This window comes from Hetaerina americana, unplaced genomic scaffold (genome assembly GCF_022747635.1).
Source record: "Hetaerina americana unplaced genomic scaffold, ioHetAmer1.1.p SCAF_10, whole genome shotgun sequence".
NCBI lineage: Eukaryota > Metazoa > Arthropoda > Insecta > Odonata > Calopterygidae > Hetaerina > Hetaerina americana.
This window is the reverse complement of record NW_027286070.1, coordinates 43,006,080-43,020,928: the sequence shown is the minus strand read 5'-3', so window position 1 is coordinate 43,020,928 and position 14,849 is coordinate 43,006,080. Positions and strand designations below refer to the sequence as shown.

Here is a 14,849-nt window from a genome sequence, read left to right as displayed (position 1 = left end):
TAGGCCAATGTTCCACACCCCTGAACCTTAGGATTACCAACCAGTGTGCCTCGTGCAATCACTCCTCCCCGTCCACGGGTCTCCCCATCCCTAAACATGCTTTCCATCATAAAACCCCCTTCAACCAGGGCTACAATGTTTCCGTTCTAGAACCCTTTCCCCCATCCGATAATCCTATAGAATTAAAAACCCTTGAAATGGCATTCATTTGGCTCAGTATGGCCCAACAGCATCCGGGTCTTAATGTCGTTCACAAATGAGAATGGTCTGAATTGTCACTTTGTGGAAGCGATTCAAATCGGAAAGGTGAATACTTTGTTCTTCCGCATGAGTTCTGCTGTGCGTGGCCTTTGTTTCGACTTGCAGGATCTTGATTACAACTTTGTAAGTTGAAACCTGGTTCTCCGATGTTGCAATAGGTGTGGTGAGCAAGTTGTTTTCTTCACCGATTATGTGTCAATTCCACCTCCTCCCTCTCACTCCTTCCCTATCTCTGCTCCCCTTTAGCCTCTCCTCTACCCCAACCATTCCACACATATACTTCCGTGTTTGTGTGCCATACCAAATCCCTTGAGAGACTTAATAAATATATTATGCAAGATATTAATTACTAATTTTACAACCAATTTTAAGGATTATCATAAAGTAATGCTATTTCTCAGATTTAGCATTAGGACAAGTAAACAGACAGTGTAAGAGGCACCAAAAGAATGAATACTTGGAGACCAAGCTGGTTCCATTCAAGAAAAATTTAAAGTAATAATGGACACTGAAAACCAAAAATTCTCTCCATAATGCAAATTCTTAGTAATTTCAAATCAAGGAAATGTGTCTCTAATTTAATAGTAACAAGTAGGCTGTATAAGAGCCGGCATGAAAGATAGCTGGTGAAAAACTACATTAAGTATAATGAAACATTATTCTCCTGTAAAACCATGGCCCACATAATAATTAACCACAATGATGTAGCAGCAAATCCAGTTCCAATTAAAAATCTTAGCTTCCACTTCAACCTCTGTATTTACGGTGATATACTATTTACGTACACATATTGAAATTTTTATCCATATGCATAATCTATAGAGTTAGTAATTAATGGGTAATTTAGTTTATTGCCATTGATTTAAATAAAAACATCCCTGAGAAACTTCAGAAGGTATCTATGAACAATTACACACTCACCATAGAAGTTTATCACAGTCTTTCCTCGCTGTGTCCCATGCCCATGGTATTTCAGTTCATCTGGGCGGTAGAAATCTGGCACTGAGGCTTTATCGAGTGTCTCAAGACCAGAAGGTGGTGAATGGATATATGAACGCCCCTGCCCTTGCTCCTGACCAAGGGCCCAAATGACATGCATGGGGCCTTCTTCAATCGAATGATCTGAAGGGTGGGTAGCTAATAGAAAAAAGGAAGGTTGAAAATAAAATTAACAACTTTAACCATTTAGGAAAATCAAATTTTTAGAATGTAGGTTTACAATAAATTATATTATGCAGAATAGTCAACTAATCATCAAAATAATATGCAATAAAATAGATACAGGGGAAAGAAATCAATATTTACAATTAATTATAATATAATAAATAATAATCATTTAACAGAGAATTTCCCCATCTCATCAGTGGACACATCATGCTCAAGTTAAAGAAAATTGCCAGATGACTTTGTAATACAATTCAGGATAGGACAAAATATTTTTCAATCTTGCTATTACATGCTGAAATGAAAAATAAATTAGAGGTGGAGCAAAAACAGTCATTGGAGAAAAATTAATTCAAACTGAACTACCATTGGAATAGCTGGAGACTTGGAGTAGATATAATTACAGACTTAAGGGGAGGAAAATTTAAATGCAGGAAAAATAACAGGATAGTTTTAATGAATTTTAGGAAATTGAAAACATATACATGTATGCAAGTTTTTCATTTAACCTACTTTTACTGGGAAACATTTAAACTAGCTGACTAATAAGATGAAAATATACCTTTCATCTTCTTTCTGAAGACAACAGTCGTAACACCATCCTTTTCAAATGCCAAGGCAGCAGTTAAATCAGAAGATCCTCCCCAGAATTCATCATGACGTGGTGTTGAGCGATCTCTAGTGTAGTAATCGCCCACCCGCCCAGCCATCCCTCGTGCGGATCCAATCACAATATCTGTGCAGTCCATTGCATGGAAATTATGTCGTGGTGACCATGGACTCTTAGGCTTCGCGGGAGGATGGTCTTTCTTTCCAGATGCTGTGAACATTACATGAAACAAATTGTTAGAACATCCTATCTGCTTCTTTTGGGTTTCATACATCAAAGACCAAAATGAAAACCTAATGATGCATTTTTGTGTTCATCAGTTCAGCATGTTAAAAAATACTAAAGGAAAATCAAGGTGAAACACAATAAATAATACCTCTCAGTGATATTGACAAGCATTAACATTAGCATAAAATATCAAATGAAAGTCCTCATGGTCTTCATTACACCAGTAGATTGGTAATTGTGTGAGTTGGGGTAGAATGAATGTGAAAATTCCATTTTATATTGTTACATGCACACAGACTGGCATCATGTGACAAAATTTTGGCCATCATTTTTTGAAAACTTAATGAAGAATGGTGGGTTTTAGTGTATTTCCTACTAAGAATTAAAAAGACTTTTTCATGATTTGAGGTTTAGTTTTACTGGCAGCTGTCAAACAATCCAATTTTCAAAAATGAGCAGTGTACCTTTCCAGTGAGGAAGTCAAGGAGGGAGGCAGGATTCCTCCTGAGGTCACCTATGAAAGCCCAGTACTGTGTGACCAGCTTTAGACTATTGTATCAAATTTTTTCCATTGACCTATTTTTTCAAAATTAAATTTTTAAGAGCCACAGGGGAAACAAAAACTCACAGTGTTTTCACTTGATCATGGATGATATAAAAGATCAAATTATTTCACATGTTCAAGCCATTTCATTATTTTGACAATTGGTTAAAAAGTAGAAGGGATAAGTAAATATTTTATAAAATTTACACCGCCATGGTATTTTTTGAATACTCCAATATTTCTAAGAACAATGGATGATTACTTTAATTAAATATTATCTACAAAAAATATGTTTTCAAGAGGCTGAAGAGTGTTGATGCCATTTGCATGAAAATCATGACAATGCCCATATTTGTACTATACATTTGATTTGACCATTTTCTATTATAATATGTACATGGCATGATTCACCCAAGCAGTCCAGTTGATGCCAATTTCTCTATGAAGAAGGGGTATGCTATTAAATTTATCTTTTTAAGTCTTTTCAGTTCCAAACAGAAAGTCTATACTAATTACTAAAGAGCCAGGAGCTACTTTATTGGTCTGCTCTGTTCTGCTCTCCCAACACCAATTCAATGTATATCAAGGACTAAAATAAGTGCAATGGCATCTCTACAGAAATATAGTAGTTATTATAAACAGCAGTTGAGTGGTCATCAAGATATGTTTCTGCGATGATGTGACCACCTGTGTAGTTGTCAGCATAGAAGTCAACCCATTCAAATTAGTATAACCATCATTGTGTATCAGCTGAAACAGGGTAATTGACTGATAATTCTATAAGAATTAATGTACAATAAAATTGATATAGTGGTAAGCAATTGATAACTGGGCATACCCACCTAGTATCAGTGGATATATCATGCTAGGGAAAGTTGTCAGATGACTTCACAATATAAATGCAATTCAAGATAAGACAAAACATTCTTTCATACATTCAAAGATGTCCTTCAATAACAAATAGACTTTTCTTTTGCTAGAAATTTCACTCCTTACATGAAAAGACAGCACAAGTCTTTTCAAAGATTTAATCTTATCATGGGACACAGAAAAATACAATATCAGCCGGGCCTGGTTGAGCTGGGGTAAGGCCTGCCAACTCAGAGGTCGCGGGTTCGATTCCTGCCAAGGTAGGTTTCTCTCCATCTAGGGCTTGGGTGTTTGTGATTGTCTTTGTTATATAATTGTTAAAAGTTCAATGTAAAGGCCGAAGTTCTGTTTTCAGATTAATGTGAAATAAATATAATTTGGAAAAAATATGTAGATGTGCCTAGCGTAATGTCAGAAATTCACCCTTTGGATGCCCATTGCCTGTTGGCTCTGGCTCTGCATTAGGTTCTGGTTCTGAGTTTGGCTCTGGTTCTGATTTTGGCTCTGGCTCTGATGTGGGCTCTGGTTCAGAGTTAGGTTCTGGTTCCGATTTGGGCTCCGGCTCAGCATTCGGTTCAGGCTCAGATGATGGCTCTGGCTCAGATGATGGCTCTGGTTCTGATGATGGTTCTGGCTCTAGAACATGAAACAATAGATGACTCATAAATTTATGATTTAGCTGCTCTGATTGCTGTTACTGTACAGCACTGGAACTGAAAATAAATGTGAAGTAGTAACTTTGCCTGAGTCAACATCACAATAAGAACTTATCCTGCACTGAAATTACCTTTAAAATGCAAAACAAAACTTTCTTGAGGAAAGATTTTTGGCTGGCGGATTACATATTTGTCAATGTGAACATTCATCTAATAGTATTGTGACACACGTAAAATATATTTAATTATGTCTCCAAGAACAAAAACATATCGAAATCATACCTGGAGAAGCCCCTTCCGCAGTTTCCCTCTTCCCTCTTGCAGGCATCCTCTGCTGCCGTGTGCTCACTTGGAAGGAAACACTTGTTTCAACACTTTCTCCATCCCCTACAGGCTCGACCTTGGTCATTTCCGTTGTTGGTGGATTCCTACTCAAAACCACCCTGCGGGATTGTGTGACACGGATATCATCATAATGGGGTGAGTTTGTCTGCGACTGCCTCTTTAGAGGGCGTCCACGGATTATCCTTCGGGTGGTTGTCTCAGTTGTTGGAGCTGGTTCTGGTTCACTACTGGGCTCTGGCTCACTACTGGGCTCTGGCTCACTGCTGGGTTCCGGCTCACTGCTGGGCTCTGGTTCACTACTTGGTTCAGGCTCACTGTTAGGTTCTGGCTCACTGTTTGGTTCTGGCTCACTCTTAGGTTCCGGTTCACTGCTTGGCTCTGGTTTGCTGTGTGGTTCAGGTTCAGCATCCGCTGCTGGCTCACTTGCGGGTTCTGGTTCTGCATGAGCACCAGCTTGCTCATGTTCATGTTCGCCATTGCCGATGAGAGGAAAATCTCTGCAGGCAGTCGTGAGGGATTGGGGTCGCCAACCAATGGCAACATAGCTAGTTCCATTGGCTATGAGGGCAATTTCAAGTTCATCCATATCTTGGATTATTCGCCAATACAGAGACAAGTCAGGGGTAAGCTGTCGGCGGGAGTGACCAGATAGATCAAGACCTCCAGGGAAGTTACTGGCTGCTGGTGGTTTATTAGTGGTTGTCCTGGCTTGGCTTCTTAATGTGGGTTTGTTTGATTCACCTGACTGGAGCTTTATCGGTGATCCTAAAATAGTGAACAATCAGATTAATGCTGTTTTTGTCTTTAAATAATTAAAAAAAATATTAAAAAAAATTATTTCCACATATAAAGAATTCATTTGTTAAATTTACTCAATTGTACATCAAATCAGTTATTCTTCACTAGAGAGTCTTAAGATGAATTCAGTCTGAGTGTTGGCATTTTGAAATTTGCATTGACCCACGGATGTATGATATTTTTGGTATTGTAGCTGGCGACTGGGAAGAATCTGGCCACTCATTCCTGAATGACTGTCTGAATGACCTGTAGGACACCATGAATTGAAGCCATCAAAGGACTCCACCTGGAGTTCCATAAGCTTTTTCAGCTGTCAAAAATGTTTTTAATGTGATGAACACAGCCGATGCATAATTAATTTATTTTGCAAAATTACTGCTGACATTATATTTAAAAATTCTTTTATATTAATTCTATTCTACTTTGCTCTTTTCCATAATATTAAAATAACACTCACTTTTAGCACAGTCTTTGCCAAAGAATCCTGGCTTACAGTAACACTGCTTCCGGGGCGATGTTGTGGCCTCCACATCAACACAAACTCCCCTCTGGGCTCCACAGTCTCCATCAGCATTGCATTCGTCCTTATATTGGCATCGAGATCCACGGTACAGTTTCTCACATCGGCACCTACCCACACTGGACCGGCCATGACCACTGCAATCCTCCTTAAATTCAGACCCTGGAAAAATGAAAAAGAGAAGGCCATTAAAAACTAGTTCATTTGCAAAATAAATTATTCTTCAGAAGGGCAATTAGAATGTGAAAGAATCATTACATTGAAGACAGTTGAGAAGATATTAGAATTAATTCAATGGTAGACTTTCTGATTCGAAGGCTTTAAAATACTATACAGCATTCCTGGAATTTCCTTTAAAGTGAGCTTTGATGAATATTGCGCAGACTGCCTGTTTCCCAAAATTGGTTAAACCTAACCTATTGTCACCGAAGACTGTAATAAACGTGAAAGAAGAATGAAAATATCTCTTTCCTGCAATTTGGATTATATCTTTCTAATGGTGGCACTGCATTTTTTTACTACAACCTGGTGCCCCCAGGTTGCCTTACTCTCAGCTGTTACCGATATTTCCTAAATACACTGATGGGCTAACTGAGATAACAGTAAATATTATTTTTCAGGTCTTGTTCACCTTCAATCATTAAATTTTTAAAAATACATTCGCAACCATAGGCCATTCAGCTCTATGATTGCGAATCATGACTGGAGGTTTTGGGTTGGATTCAACATCACTCTGGAATCCCTCATCTCTACCCAAGCTGAATGGTTATTGGGGTATCAGAGGTGGCTTCGAGAGGATCTGACCACCCTACCCTCACCTAAAAAGCCAACCTTTGGGTTGATTACGATGATTATATTATGCGTAGACATTTTTACCATAATCATGTACAGAAAATTGAAAGCATTAATTTACGAGGTTTTATGTGAAAGATCAAAAATAACTCAATCCCATCCTATCTCAAGAATGATACGCCTATAGAGTGCCTTCTAGATACTTCACACCACGGTAGTATAATACGATTAAAACAGGATTTGGGAATGCTTTACGCGTGATATCTCAGTGGTTAACCACCGAGACATCATCCATAAAGCATTAACAGCATAACTAAGCAGAAGAAAATTATTAATTTTGGCGTAGACATTCGAGGTCAACTTATGGAATGAAAAAGAACCGCACCGGGTAAACCGCCATGGTTACGGCGGTCTTGCTGCAGTGAATGCAGGTGAGGATGACGGCGGCGAACCTTCGATGATCTCAGAGTCAAGGTGCGAGGCTCGGCCCATAGCAATTCTCGCCTGACTGCCCTATAAATTTCCGCGCATCTTCGATAAGGCCAGGTGTGGGGCCGAAGTTAACGAGGGGCAACTCCGGAAAGTTTTCTCTCTGACGAAGTAATAAGATTCTAAGGCTCAATGAAATATGCCCTCGTTACATTGCCGGTGACCGGGGATATATATACGACGAACTCTCAACCAAGTATGCGAGTAAAAAAAATGAAAGTGTAAAATGATCCAGCCATGGAAATGTGATGGCTGAAAAGAGTTTGTTTCATCCTATGTGACTTTCAAATTATTCCCTCGCCGCCCTTGACGATAATTTCAATCTGTACAATGATGGACGAACCGTTTTTCAAATAATGTAGACGTGCAGTATTTGCGTTATGGGAGGAAATAACTTCGTTGACTCACCTATGCGTTCTAAGCATCATCGCTGTAGATGCCACTATCTACCAATCACCTTGAAGCTTGTTGGATGCGCGATGCGATGGTTGAGCTCTCCTCGCATGTCCTTGTATTATGCACTACGGGTTGCGAATCTCATAACTCAAAGAAGGAAAATAAATTTCAATTTCGAGGAAGATCGGGTATCCGGAAAATCATGTAGTTTTTGGTTGCTTGCAGATTTCTAGAGACATTATCTGGAAATGGAAACCGCCGAATGCACCAACCACTGGATTACCACGTCGCCACTTCCTTACACTATTTTGTCTCATCTATCGTAGATATATCATCATTAGCCGATAAAATGAAAGTATTTTAATAGTAGTTCAAAATTAAGCAGAAAAAAGAGTGCCGGCTACACAAAATAGGCATGGACAACTGAAATGAAATAATTAATGGTACCTGAAGGCGAGAAAGAGATAACTTTACTCTGAATCAATGTAAGTCATCAATTTAAAAATTCAGCTCCCACTTTAATTGAGCAGTAATCGATTGCGTAGAAGTTTGGACTGCGTCATGGTTCTTAAAATGTTTAATAGTTCACTCTTACCTTAGTTTTCACCCAAATAGATACATAATTTTCTATTTTATGGACATTACACAAGTCATAAATCACACTTTCTTCGGATGATGCGGTAGGAAACATTAGATTGCAGATGAAGAGAGGAGAGGGTATGAACAGTTATTAGCAATTAACAAATGCGAATAGTATGTATGTGTGAACATACGATGAATGGAATACAAAGAACGGCGGGAGGAAATATTACAATTTAACTGATACATTCTGACGGGTGCAACTACAAGGAGATTAAAAAAATTGGGGAAAATGATGATCGAAATAGACTATGCTCAAAGACAAAGGCCATGGATGAGAATAAAATTCGATGCACTCCCTTACTGGAAAACGATATTCTTCCGCCGATTCCATACATTTAATATCATGAATGAAATAGGATAATGGACATTGGTAGACCAAATGCAGACAATACCTTGAATTAGAGAAATAATAAGGACATATCATAGGATTACATTTCTGCAATAATAATTAAAAGAATGCGCTTATTTTTAACTGCCACAACTTCAGGCGGTTTTATTTTCTTCTAAGCCTTTGTTTGTCAGAAGGTTTCTCTGAAACCGAACCACAATAGATGCAAACGATCTCGTCTGTGGTCATTAACTCCAGGTCTTATGGGTTGGCAAGTGAACGGATTTTTTAGTCACAATAACTTGGCCGACTAGTTCGCAAATATTTGTAGTGCGAGGATATTTCGGCAGCATGCACATATTTATGACCTATGGCTTTGTAAAACACATGGTAATATATTTTAACAACAACTATTTAATTTTGGCACAAAGATATTTACTGCAATAACACTATTTGAAAAAATGAAAACCGAACAAACTTGAATTCTTTAGTCAACTAATTAAATTGAGAGGATGAACAATGTGTCAAATGCGAAGAAATTTACCACAATGAACTTTCTAGAAAAAACAGTAGTAATTTCTAGAAAAACAGTAGTAATTTCCGAGGTTATTTTAATAATTCTTAACATGGTTTATCAAAAGTACCAAGTTTGCACATTTTTAATATGCAGTATTTTAATATAGTTTTATGTACAGCTGAATTGAAACTTTTATCCAACGTCAAAATCTGAGGAATTCAAAGAGTAGTGAGACCGCAGCAAATATCCTCTTGACCGCAAATAACTCACCAAAGGAAGAGAGGTCAAATTTCATCAATATGAAAGGTTAAACTTACTCGTGAGGACGTCCACATCAGCGCATGACCAGAACCTGTAGGAGCTGGACCACTCCAGTGCTTGCCTCAGGAGACGAACGGTGCAATCTTTGCACGTAAAATCCGAAGGCAAACGAACAGGGAAGGACTGGGCCCTGAAAGTAAGAGGTCGTTTCAGAATAACAAGAAAATGAAAGTTTGCAGAATTTTAGGATAATTTTCTCAAAAATCAACGTTAGAACCAGTATCACTCAGAAACATTTGAAAAGAATCCCTTTTTAATCTTACGGGAAATTCCGAAGTACATACATATATTGAGAAGTAAAATTTAATGATTTGGTAAAACGCACCCGTCACTGCCAGATGAATATAGATGTGATCATGTGTTTGTACGTGCGAGAAAATTAATAATGAAATCATATTTGTGCATGAATGATTGGTACCAGAGTGCCCCCCCGCCACACACCCTCGATGCAGCCTGCAAACTGTTGGGTAACTCGGTGTTTCTCAATTCATGTAATATTATGAACAGATGGGTATGATACTATTAAGCTCAGATTATTTGTAACCTCCTCATCGAAAATTACAAGAGGCAAATATTAACCCTCGGAGTTACATCCTGATATGAAGTGTTAAAATCACCCTTTGACATTTACCTTCCGCAGTCAGAAAATTAATAATGTTCAGTTCGTTTAGTTTCCTTAGGCTTTTAGATCATTTAATGTATATCTAACCTCCAAAGTACAATAATGGCATTTAGTGGAAAAAGAAACGAGAAACCCAACACCACGTACAATATTGACAAGGTCGAAAAACAATATTCGGAACAAGTGAGGTACTGAGGTTAACCTCACAACTTTTATCTCGGAGAGAGCATATTCGGAAGTTTTTTTTTAAATACTACGGTGAGTCTCCTCCCCGTAGATCAATAGTTTATTCCAGTAGCAACATACATAGTTATACAACACTGCTATATGTTGATTGAGGGGATACCTTCTCACGCTTAAATTCCCCTTTTGTCTTCAATCGCCAAAGTTACCCGAAATGAGATTTTTAAACAGTTATTTACATAAACTCTCAAGTATCCAAAACATACATAATAATACATTTGGAATTACACACTTAACCATTCACAGAATACACAGAACATTAGAATTTAGGCACTTCAAGTACAATTAGTACATATTTTCACAAAAATCAGCACAAGTACAGAAACATACAACATAATATATATAGATAAAAATAATTTGTATCGTGAACGTATGATATATTTTGATTTTTCGCCTAGTTGTAGAGCACGTTAAATAGGAAAATTTACACTGACAGTGAAATGTGTCAGATGTGTCTGCTTACATTGCTTAATTACCACTCATGTGACGAAATCAAATAGGAGTTTACAATTGGTGTTTAAGCAGAATAATACTATTTCGCGCAATTTAATTTTCTTCACCGCCATGTTATGCCATATTTCTAGTTTTGTTTTTTCATGACGGATACATTTTTCAATTCTGTGTTTGGCGGTGTCCTCTGTTAAGCAGATATCACATAGGTTAGTTCTCGATTTCCCAATTTGTTGGAGTCGCCTAGAGGAGACTTGGATTCATTTGTCGGGTTTTAGGAAAATGTAATAAGAAAGTAAGGGTAAGGTGATACTTGGCACTGGTGAGGCCGCATTTGGAATAGGCGGCAAGTACGTATCTGGGACCTGTCAGAGGAGTTAATGAAGGAGATAGAACAGCTGCGAAAAAAGTTCGCTAGGTTTGTGAAAAAATGTTACGATAACAAAGCGAGCGTGACGCGGACAATAAGGAACTAGGATATTTTGACAAAGATGAAATCATTGAAAGCCCCCTCATTTTATCGAAAGATTTGACCAATCGGATAAGATAAGGGAGATCAAACAGCAGCACCAGTCGACTCGGGCTTTTTTTTTATTTTTGTCGTGCGATTTGCGATCACAACAAAAATGAATCTAAGCAATGAAAAAACTACGGCCGATGAACCTCACTGCGAACCACTAAGCTACGTTAAGATGTATTTATTTCTAAACGATTGTGACCTATCACTCCCTGCCGCATTACTCCACGCCACACGGCTGGTAGGGCACGCCGTAGATGTAGATTGCTTTCGGTTTCTTCCATGTGAATTCATTATTTGCGGTATTCTGAGCAAACCATTATCTGACATCACCATTCATCAACATCAGTATTTCAATCCTAGGATTGGTTTTACTGCGATCCTCCATTCTACTGTATTTAATGGTGAAAGTGCTGGGTTCAGGGATTATTTCTCTCGTTGCCTCATTCCGAAAAACCATCGACAAATTTTTTCTACGCTGAAATATTTTCGTAGGTCACGGGGATCGAACCAGCGATCTTTTGCCCTACAGGCAGACACGTCACCTCTGGTCTACCCCCGTCATCAACAACACCACCAGGGTTTTAAAATGATTCCCAACGTCACTTCGGTATGTACGTTGGGCAGGAGACAATGATACACGTAAACCTGTTTTCTGCAGGGTCAACTGTGGGTTCTTCTCCGTAAATGGTTTCCAAGAATTTGAAGACTCTTTCGGAACTCTTTCGATGAGACTATTTCTGGTAAAACCCAAACTTTCACTAGCATGCCCTTCAAATCAGCAGTGAAATTACAAAAACGAAACTCACAATGTCATTTTTACCATAAAGTTGAGAAATATATTTCGGACAACCCTCGGTGACGAGAGTGTGAGAACGAAAGGAGTGCGTCCTAGGGAGAGAGCTGCAAAGAAAGACAGAGTTTGGACCATAATTAGCGCCCATGCCCGTTTCCTCAATCCCACCTACTTCAACCTACACCAGGAGTTGTCCGAAATACATCTGTCAAATTTACAGTAATTATGACATTACTACAGTCTCAAAAACCTTTTTAAAAAGACGACAAGAGGAAACGGAATATCTCTCAGAGGTAAATGGGACGCTTCTCCCGGTCGTCCTGGAGAGATCACAATTTTTTAAATTAAATGTTTGCAAAGCGAGACACCCAATATCATAGCCAAGACCGTAATAATACTAAATAGTCATTGTATGTAATTGAAAATCATCCTTCAAATTTAAGAATAATGAAGATGAACAACATCAAAAAGGCTAATATGTGGTAATAAAAGTTTTGCAACGCAAATATTTTCATTCATAAGCACTGAAAAAAATATACACCGTCTTTGCTATCAACATTAATGATATCTACATCTACATCTATTTAATACCCCGCAAGCCGCCGCAAGGGCGTGTGGCGGGGGGTGTTAGGACACCACCCGTAATTTAGAAAAGAAAGAGAAAAAAAACCGCATGCAATAACCACAAAATCATATATATATATATTAAAAAAAAACTTGGCATAAATTCATGCATGAACACTTACACCCCACACACATGCAAACACTCAATCTACACCTTACATACACATGCACCTGAAAGTATACCTAGCATCTCTATAGTGTTTAATTTATTCCGACTTATAAATTCAACGTTTTTAATATTTCTAAAGTGACTTCGGTTTCTTACTATTATGATTTCTGATTGTTCGGGGAAAGAATGAGTATTTGTACCTATCTGTCCTGGAATCTATCTCCCTTAGTTTATCTTTGTGGTTTCTTTATGATATAAGTTTTTACGTAATGTGTAACCTTGAATTATTTGTAGACGGCAGTGATTTACAAAGAAATAAGGACCACCAGTAGAATGCGGGCTACTATCTCGCGATTTAGACCAGATATTGGAATTGGGTAAGAAATGTGGGTTGGAATTGAATATAAAATGTAGAGTAATGGCATTTTGGAATAAAAGAAAAAAGGAAGGATTCAATTAAGCAATTGAGAATAGGGCATTACCATTAAATCAAAACTTTCAAGAAGTGCATTCATCAGAAGAATATGCCGGTATACCTCAGAGAAACTAGGTTTCATCAAATGGACTGTAGGAGCAAGTGATGAAAAATTAAAAGAGAGGCGTTACTTCGTTTCAGTTGGGCCAATTTGGAATAAACGGCAAGTATTTGGCATCCGGGTAAAGAAATTGAAAATTTACAGAGAAAATTCACCTTGTTTGTTAATTCAAGGCTTACCATATTTTTCGATTGTCTCCTCCAAATAACTCTTCATTTCTGTGCAACTCATCTTGCGGGACATATAGTATGTAACATGACCTCGTGAGGCTATGAGCATGAAAATAGCGCGCATCGGAGGGAATATATACTAAAGCGTCAATATTAGCCTCGCCTTACAAGACACATGTGTATGTTAGTTGGTGGTTTGCATGCGTGTGGGGTGTATGTGTTCTTGCATGAGTGTATGCCATGTTTTGTATGCGGATGGTATAAATTTGTGGCTTTTGTATGCGGTTTTTTTCTTTCTTAATTACGGGTGGTGTCCTAACACCCCCGCCACACGCCCTTGCTACGGCTTGCGGGGCATTAAGTAGATGTAGATGTAGACACAAGCTGATACCCCACACCAAAATAAACCTTTCTTCAATTCCGCATACTTTTTTATAACTCCATTCATTCCGTCCAAAATCACTTTCCTTTTCCTCACCCTTACGTACCTCGCTTGCCTAACATCCTCTCCACTATCACAACATTCAATAACCCTCCCCTCCTCACAACCCAATCTCCCATATCTATCAAAACATTCAATTCATCGCCAATCACAATGTTTTGCTAATATCTTGTCTGTCTTCTTTGGATTTCATCCAACAACGCTCTTTCCTCCCACAACATACCTAGTACTTGCTCGCTTGCTTTACTTTCGGTCCATTTTATGTTTTTCATTTTTCTCCACTCTCATATATCAAAACCCTCCAACATCTTATTTCCGCCTATCCTCTCGCTTCAACGACCAAGTTTCCAACCGCACTTATATATACTCCATACCAAAGTTTACGCTAGTGTTTTCTAAACATCCTATTATTCAATGTCACTACCATCAATTCCCTCCTAGTGAAAGATTCTTTGCCTCAAGCAATCCTTCTTAAAGTCCTCCCACTTGACCATCGTGGTCCAAAATATATCCTCGATGGATCAATTGCTCTACCTGGTATAGTTCTAACCTCCTGCTTCAACATTTGATCCAGCCTTTTTCTTTGAAGAAAATTTCATAGCCTATGTTTTGTTCGCGAGGACTCTCATCAAATACCAATCACACTGATGTCCTGTGCTTCAATGATTGCAACCTATTGACTAACTGGCTAACTAAAGTTTGATCATCCGCAAACCTAACTACTTTTCCCTACCGAATATCATTTCTAACTCCAATCTTTCCATGGCTTTTTACCATTTCCTCCGCTTATAAACTCTCCATATCCTCGAACTGCGGCTTCCACCGCGCTTCTTCCGCCCAATCAGTACCCGCCCCAGTT

At 38.4% G+C, this 14,849-nt stretch overlaps 1 protein-coding gene across 2 annotated transcripts in view; it reads right to left on the bottom strand.

The window, feature by feature from the left end:
- The window catches only part of nahoda (DOMON-like domain-containing protein nahoda), a 187,777-nt gene that overhangs the window by 11,315 nt on the left and 161,613 nt on the right, over positions 1-14,849 (bottom strand). For both annotated transcript variants that reach the window (XM_071598568.1, XM_071598569.1), the window contains exons 5-10: positions 9,478-9,611; positions 5,934-6,158; positions 4,616-5,443; positions 4,101-4,313; positions 1,988-2,245; positions 1,183-1,398 (exon numbers count right to left, since the gene is read on the bottom strand). In XM_071598568.1, coding sequence (XP_071454669.1) covers positions 1,183-1,398; positions 1,988-2,245; positions 4,101-4,313; positions 4,616-5,443; positions 5,934-6,158; positions 9,478-9,611 — 1,874 coding nt within the window. The remainder of the gene's footprint in view (positions 1-1,182; positions 1,399-1,987; positions 2,246-4,100; positions 4,314-4,615; positions 5,444-5,933; positions 6,159-9,477; positions 9,612-14,849) is intronic.